The 8,566-nt window shown below is 30.8% G+C and overlaps 1 protein-coding gene across 1 annotated transcript in view; it reads right to left on the bottom strand.

Annotated features, from left to right (window-relative positions):
- Window positions 1-4,665: 4,665 nt before the first annotated feature.
- The window catches only part of LOC143239166 (uncharacterized), a 78,739-nt gene continuing 74,838 nt past the window's right edge, over window positions 4,666-8,566 (bottom strand). Inside the window, exon 2 of the mRNA XM_076480027.1 lies at window positions 4,666-7,318. Within this exon, the coding sequence (XP_076336142.1) occupies window positions 7,212-7,318 (107 nt within the window). The 3' untranslated portion in view covers window positions 4,666-7,211. The remainder of the gene's footprint in view (window positions 7,319-8,566) is intronic.

The following is an 8,566-nucleotide window of genomic DNA, read 5'->3' as shown; positions in this document are numbered from 1 at the left end:
CATATAACTGAATTAAGAATTGGTGGTAGTGTAATGTTAATCTAGTCATGGAAACACTGCATTGTTGAATATTTGTTTTTAATGTTAGCTCTCAACAAATTGTTTCCAAGAGAAGTTGGTAAACTGTTTGAATTAGGTTTGTTTGAAGAGGACATTGCTGCTTGTAGTAGGTTTGGTCTGAAGTTTCATCAACCTTTTAACAAGGGTTTTTGTTCCCAAGTACAAAAATAAATTGTTTGGAGAAAAAAATAGTTCAGGTCAGTCCCTACTGACAAAGTTAAGCAAATGTACCTGAACTTGTATAGTGTAATTTAATCTTGATAGAAGAAATATGTATTCAGTAAATACTAAAATGGACCTGTACGAATATATCATGAACATTTTTTTGTTTATGGACAGCATTTCAACTTGTAATTGAGAATTTTAATGGTAAATTCTGTTCATTCTAGTTCAATTTGTTTCTCTCCTGCAACTTATAATTCATTTGAGAAGTGATGTCATTTTAATTTTGTATATGTGAAGAAAGTGTTTTGTTTTGTTTCTTACTATATTCATTTCAACTACTTAGGAGCGAACTGTAGATGAACTAAATTGTAAACCTTTTTAAGTTTTCAGGGATTTTGGTTCCAAATGTATTTAGTTTCTTTTTCTTTTTTTTTATCCTTAAAAGCTTTTACATAAATTTCAGAGTAATGGGTATCAAATTAATTGTCTTGTATTTTACTATGAAGCCCATATTAGGATTCTAGTATAGTCTCTGATGCTCTTCTATTCTTTATTAATTGTTTTCTGAGAGTCGAATGAAATTTCACAGATGAATATTTCATATAGACAAATTGTAAAGTAATTAACCTACGTTTACTGTTAAACCTTTTGACTATAGTTAAACATTAACTATTATATAAGGCAGTTACATATCTACCTCAACTGAAAGGTTCGGGAAATTGGAAGTCTAAAGGCTTTTAATGACTAAGCTAATTACTGAAACCTTCCTGTTTGATACTTGATATTAAATGAGGGCATTATGGAAATAGTATGGTATATTAATATGAGATAGATTGTTGAGTCTAGAAGTTCTATGACAGAAGAACATGTAATGTGTGTGTTTTAGAATTAGTCGATTATTAAAAAAAAATGTAGTAACACTTATTCATCCTGTTTTATTTTCCAAAACTGATTCTTTCTGGCTGCTTGAAGTGATAAACTTAACTGAAAGAAAATTATTTCTTCACACTTCTTGTTTTGTTGTGCAATTTGATTACTGTTTTAGAGTTAAAAAACCTTAAAGTACCATTATCTTCAAATATATTAGTTAATAAAATGAAATATATACCAGTCTTGTACGATAAAGGGTAAACTATTACTTTATGAATTCGGTTAAAGCAAACAACAAAACGAAAGCAGTGTAAAACGAACAAACAAGTGTATGCAATATTAATGCATTATAGTTCCAGTCCTTTTATATACAGTGGTTATAACTCAGCTAGTCCAAATATCAGTTCGTTAATACTTGAAATATTGAATTTTTTTTTTATAGCTGCACGCCTACAGAATGCAATACCAATAGTTGAATAAGTCACTACTTTGCAATTATTGTATTCATAAATCTGTTTATTTGGCCTAACTCGTTTTTGATGAAAATGTATAAGTGAAATTCTAGTAGTGTTTAATGTTTCCATATTGAATGGTGTATAATACTGTTGATTATTTTGAAAGTAACATTGAAAACGTTTGATTTCATAGAGACCTGATCTAGCAAAGTTGTTGTAAATTCCAATGAGGTTTTTTAGAAATAAAAGACGAACCTGCATAGATGATTGTATATGTTTTAAAAAAAGTTTTGTTGGTATTGTCACTGTACAGATATTGTGGTATTAGAGTTGAATGTTTGTTATTCTGTCCAGAAAACGTGTTAATAAAAATCTTTGAAATATTAATAGCATATTTTGATTAATATCTTGTTGCTGTCTTAAAATTATCACCAACTCGTAATAAAAATTTATTAGTGATGTCGAGAAATATATATATGCAAAAACTTCAGATAAAACGCAACGAATTAAAAGTTTTTACATATGGACAACTTTTTTTCGAAAGTAATAGCCCAGTTAAAACCTAAAATTCTTAATTTTCGTAAGTTATTTAACGTAATTGAATCGTTAAAATCTAAGGGCATAAACACACCAATCTTTAATTTTTTTCTACCAACAATAAGAAATGCTAAGATCAAACTTCGCACGTGAGCAGATTTTGTTGCTGGTCGTTCTGTCCATTTGTTCTTTCAACCCTATTGTTAAGGGTGACTGCACGTGTTGACTTCAAAGCTCGATTTTTCGATTTCACTAAAGAAAAAACGGAATGTACGTGTTTGAAACTTCACTCGTTAGAACAGTTATTTTTCTGAGCAGGATAATGTATTACCTATAATGGCATAATAGAGTAATGCAAATTATTTTATCAATTAGAACTTAGTAATGGATAGAAGTAATCGTTCGTTGAGCTTCAATTCATCGTAAACTTTAACATTTTAAGTATTGAAATGTGTAAAATATTTTGAACCTATTTACACACGACACCATCTATGGTCAGGATAATGTAATTATTAACAAGATGATTATAGCATTCTTTTCCATGAAAGAATGTCGTACCGAAAAGTAACAGACTTTACATTCACGCAATTTAATAAAACTAACTGCGAAGACTCGAAAAGCCATTAACGTCACCACTTAGAATTAGGCCTAACTAAGAGTAAAACTTAATATAACTGAAGGAAATTGTTTATATGACCAAATTTCCGTTAGTAGCAACGAATGACGCAGCGTGAAAATTTGAATTAATAGTAAATTGTAGTTTAACAACAATTGCAAACATGCATCTACTGAACCCAGGAGTTAGGTAATTGTGTGCATGCATTTAACTTCGGGTTTTCTTGGTCCATTACACACTATGTGCATATTTTTTGAAGTGCAGCTACTATTTTAAATTAAGTGATTGTTCGAAAGTTAAATGTCGATAAAGAGAAATAACGGAACCTTTTTTGTGCTACGAGTGTGGTGACATGCTATGTACGGGCCAATCAAGCTATAGAAATCTTGTAGCACTAGTCGTGTACAGGTAGGTCGTAGATTGAAAAAGTTATTTTAGAAACTTGAATTGGTTTAGCAAAAATATTAGCGACCATTTTCATGTGTGTGTTTGTGTTTATACAACGTTATTGATACACAAATACATACATACACAAACACGCATACTGTATCGCGAACAATATTTTTAATTATCGGTTCTTCACGTTGGAGTACGAAAGGGCGGATTTTCGGCTCTTAAATTATTTGGATTCCTCATTCATCCGTATTAAGTATTACTGTACTTAAATTGGCAGACAAGATAAAACTCTCAAATCTATAAATAAAACCAACAATCATTGAGCTACGAGTGGAATACTTTATGACAACTAGATTATTTCAAATTGCTATTTTTTTAGAATATATTTAGTTTATTAAAATTATATCAAACGTTATCTAGTTAGTTTTAGTATAACGCCATTTATTTGTTATAAATATCGAGGCAGTGTGAATGAAGGTCGCCACTTTCATGATTTGCAAACTTACAGTATTTCTCCTACGTTTTCAACGTTATTGATATATTTTTAATATTTCTATTCGGACACTGATTTCAAACGTACTTAATTAGGCCTAACAAGGGCGAAGCAAATTATGTTTAAGTAACGATGCCTTTTATTTCAACTTTGTTTACCAGCTTATGTAATAATTCCATAATAAATTTAAAAAAAATTATTTTTTTTTTCAAATTGAAGAACTTAAATGAATTAAGATACATGCAACGTTCAACAGTAAAAAGGAATCGTGGTTATAATAATGGTCGTTGGCCTAGTGGTTTCACATAATGGCGATTTACTCTTTCCATTATTGCAAAGGCCTCGTGATTTTGTCGAACGAATATTGCATGATGTCAGTATTAATCGTTTGTGATTCTAATAAAAGTAAGGTAGAGATTTTGGGTTAAAACGTTTCAATGGTATATGCATGTACAAAAATAATTTAAAATACTTGTTTCATATGGACGAATAAAAGAGAAATTCGATCTTGTTTTAATTTATTATTGGGTTTAATAATGTCTTACTAAAACAATCGTTATGTTTTTAGAAGAAAATATACACAGTTTATTAAATAAATTACATATGTACGATCTGAAGCCATGGGTACCAAGTATCTTTTGTGAAATAGTAGTTTATGAGATGTTTTTTAAACATATTTAGGATCAATTAACGTGTAAACGATTATTGTTCCATCAATTTCTTTGAAATCAACGATACACAATGGGTGTCGTCTGTGCTGTGCCACTAGGGGGTGCTGCTCCATGAGATGCCTTTTTGTTTTGTATTTAACCTGATATTAATGTAACTTCTCCGAATTTCATATAGTAATTTTTAATATTATATAAAAATATGTGTGTACAAACCTGTTGCTCACATATTCATCCTGTCTCTCGCACATTTCAGTAGTTTTCGAGTTATCTTTTTATTTTTGTAGTCTGACACTAACTGAACGTTTCCTTGGACATCTCATACCCCTCCATATGGTGTGTATTTCACAAGAATCCAGTAATTTCGATCCATTTGTACAAATTAAGACAACATACACACATAAATAACGTATTGTACTGTTTATTATCCTATTTACACACGCCAAGAAGATGTGAACTAAACTCTAAAGTGAACTGCAGTAAAATCGATATCAATGTACTTTTTTAATCAACCTAAAATGTTTTATACATCTTGAGCAATGAAATTGAACACTAGTTGTAATTTCGTTCGATCGCTTATACGCTACGTTTGGAAGTGTGAACACCTTTTCTTGCAATACAAACCCTGCGCTTCAGCTATAAAAAATATCTGTAGGCATTGTTTGCTTCAGTTCAATACTTGAGTGTAACACAGAATAAAGACATAATCCTAATCAGAATGATTTTATCTACTCTTGTAAAAACAACAACAAAGTAAAATTCGTTCTAGTTCAATTTTGGGGTTAAAGACAAATTATACAGCATTAGAGAATACAATTGCTATTTTATAACATGATAAAGATGTATGTTTTCACGATAACAGTTTCAGTCTCTAAAGTAAATAACGTATAGGCTTAACAATATTTGGTTTTAATTTTGTCTTTGACGAACAGGCACGTACAAACGGTTCGTGACTTAGATGCTGCACGTTTGTGTTTTATAGCCAAAGCAACTCGGCTACCTGCGCAGACGTTGTAGAATATTTTTTATTATAAACAACGTAAGTGCTTGTGGAAAAAAATATTGTGCGACGAAAAGAGAACATACGAAATATCCTATAGCCCAAGATGAACAAGTTTACAACAAATCCATGTTTACTCTCTGTAACGTAAAACGACATCCAACAATTACAAAATAATGAAAGAGTGACTGGTTAAGCCTTACATAAATGTCTTTCGACAAGTTATTTATTTATTTTACTGTGTTGCCCAGTGTAAAAGTGTGTTGCACAATATTAAAACAAGTAAAACTGTAGTTTTCTATAAATTAATATTTATTAAATTAATTGTAATGTGTTTCCTGCTGCTGCTATTCGATAACGTTTAAATTCAAAATACCTATTATTATTAAGCAATATTTTTCATCAGTCAAACTTCTGTTGTTTTTATTGTAGGTTTTCACTGTCTTTGAGAATAGTGAATAAACTGGAATAGCGAAAAAAGGTTTTTTTTTTTCTTTTTAAAGGCATTCACAAAAAAGAAATACTCAAAATAGTTTTAAAATGTACTTTATATTTAAAGTAGCAAACGTTCTAACCGTTTTCATTCATATCCAATAATCTAGATATTTAATCTTTATGTTCCTGATATGTTTTATGTACGAAATGTTTTTTTTGTTTTTTTTAATAGCGCAAAGCTACCCGAAAGCTATCTGCGCTAGTCACCCCTAATTTAACAGTGTAAGACTAGTCATCACCACCCATCACCAATTATTGGGCTATTCTTTTACTAACGAATAGTGGATTGACCGTAACAAATAACGTACCCACGGCTGAAAGGATGAACGTGTTTGAGTGACGGGGATTTGAATCCGCGACTCTCAGGTTACGAGTGGAGCCCACTTACAACCTAGTCATGATAGGCCTAATTTACAATTAAGAAATATTTTTCTAATACTTTATCTTTAAGTTAATAATAGTTGAAATATATAGCCTTCAGATTCATCATAAAGTTGTTTTTTAACTTTATACACAATTTATATAATATATTTTATTTAACAGTAAAATGGTGGTGCTACATGGGACCTGGTAATTGCTACTAATAAAATAAAGAGAAAAAAAACAACATTTGTATTTTGTATGATTGAAAGTACAAATCTGTATAATTTTCTTTAAAATTCATTCTTAACGTCGTTATGTTCCGTTATCACGACAATTTGAATAAATAAACCTAACAATTGTTTTATGGAAAGACAACAATGATTAATTAGAATACGAAATATTTGAATATTTTAGGTAATATGTAGACTATTAATTTATTTATCTAGAGAACTGGAATGAAAGGATGATTTAGACCAAGTAAATTACTTGGTGCAAGCACCCACAGCACTCACCGAGGTGCTATTTTTCAATACTACCTTCTATGCTCCTATAAACAAAATTAAAACATTTTAACAATAGATACAAAACAATATACTATTTTTCAGTACTTCTACTGCTATATTATTTGACTAGGCTTATATGATTTAAGCACCTAAAGGCACCATTATACACACACACATTCTCATATGTATATAATATTTACAAATTCTATTCGTAAAAGTGGAACAAAACTATAGTATTACGGAACTATATTAATATACAACTTTTGTTTACACGGAAACCAATAGGTAGCGCTGCAGTTTTTATCAAAGTGGAACAAAACTATAGTATTACGGAACTATATTAATATACAACTTTTGTTTACACGGAAACCAATAGGTAGCGCTGCAGTTTTTATCAAAGTGCTCTATACATATCTAACCTAGCAAGCAATGATCTTGTTACAATGTGATGTAATTATTTTGGTATCGTTGTAAAAACACGGTAATCGGTTGATGACATTTAGAAAGTTGGTTTTCTACAGTCTAAAAGTGTCCTCTTTTTAAAGTAAACGGAACATCTATTACTTTGAAGTGGGAGATAATCATCCTGGTCACCCGGTAGTACTGACTGTTTGGTTAAAGAAAACACCCTGAGCGTTCTCTTGTGGCGTAGTGGTGGAAGACCATATACGGTAGATTTCTTGGTTTTCTTTACGTACTGAAAAGAAATGAACCACACAATGAGTCTAACATACAGGGATGACCTGAAGTTACAGATAATAAAGTAAAAGAAAAAAACACATCAGTTTCCTGTAGTTTTTAAACAAAATAAAGTAAAAAAAAAATTTTCTTAAAAGTTTTTAAACAAAATAAAGCAAGAAATCAGTAGTTTTCTATAGTTTTACACAAAACAGAGCAAGAAATCAAGTTTTCTGTAGTTTTTACACAACATAAAGCAATAAACCAGTAGTTTTCTGTTGTTTTCGATAAGGCACTCGATAAATGTCAATGAAACAAACACTGTGTTTTAACTCTGAAGCTCTACGACCCCAGGGAGCAACAACAGATGCAAATGATAATGTAACATTTCTGGCGTCTGTGATGTGTTTGAGTTTTGTAAAGAATTATACTGTTTTTTATGAATACATACTATTTAGAAAAACATGTAAACATATTATTTTCAGACATAAAATGTTTGAAATAAGAGTGTAGTGTGTCAGTGAAAATTCCGAGTCTGTCTCCTGTTTCTCTCTTTCGATCCATGGTGGTAATTTAGGTTAATATATATTTCATTCCACAATGGGGACTGATATAAAACCAGCGGCGGTCCGAAGTTTCCCTTTCTCTCTACGTGAGCTCGGAGCGACACCTAATTTTAGAGAACTTTGGATTATCAAGGGAGAAATTTTTAAATAAAAAGAAAATTGACTGGATTAACTAGTGGGATTGCTTTAAGGCATCATGAGTCGTTGCCTCTGCCTGTATCAATAATATCAGCTTGTAAGTATTGAAGTTTATTTAAGAGTATAGCCAGTTGTTTGTCTCCTATGTATGTCACTGATGTCTGCTTATAAGCTTCACAGTTTAATTAATTTAATTAATCACAGAGCACTTAGAGAAAAAGAAAACAGTGTAAACGAGTCATCAAATATTCTGTTGGCATAACAAATATATTACTGAATTACTTTTATGTGTGAAAAATTCACACACGCTACAACTGTGGCACTTATGTGAGCTTGAAATAATTAATTGTTTTGTTTTTCTGTGTGTGTGCGCGTGCTAAAAAATATTTCTGTCAGTGTGGTTGAAAGCATTGGAAAGGGTACGTGTATGCATGTTTATCGTAAAAACAAGTCTACGTTAACAGTCACGTATTTTTAACCACCGTTGTAGCAACTTTCAGTTTAGGTGTTTTACGGTTGCTTATTGCGAAAATAGTTGCGTTACCGAGTTGTTATCAATTTTA

Source organism: Tachypleus tridentatus, chromosome 2 (genome assembly GCF_004210375.1).
Source record: "Tachypleus tridentatus isolate NWPU-2018 chromosome 2, ASM421037v1, whole genome shotgun sequence".
Classification (NCBI taxonomy): Eukaryota; Metazoa; Arthropoda; class Merostomata; order Xiphosura; family Limulidae; genus Tachypleus; species Tachypleus tridentatus.
This window is presented reverse-complemented; position numbering and strand designations above follow the sequence as displayed.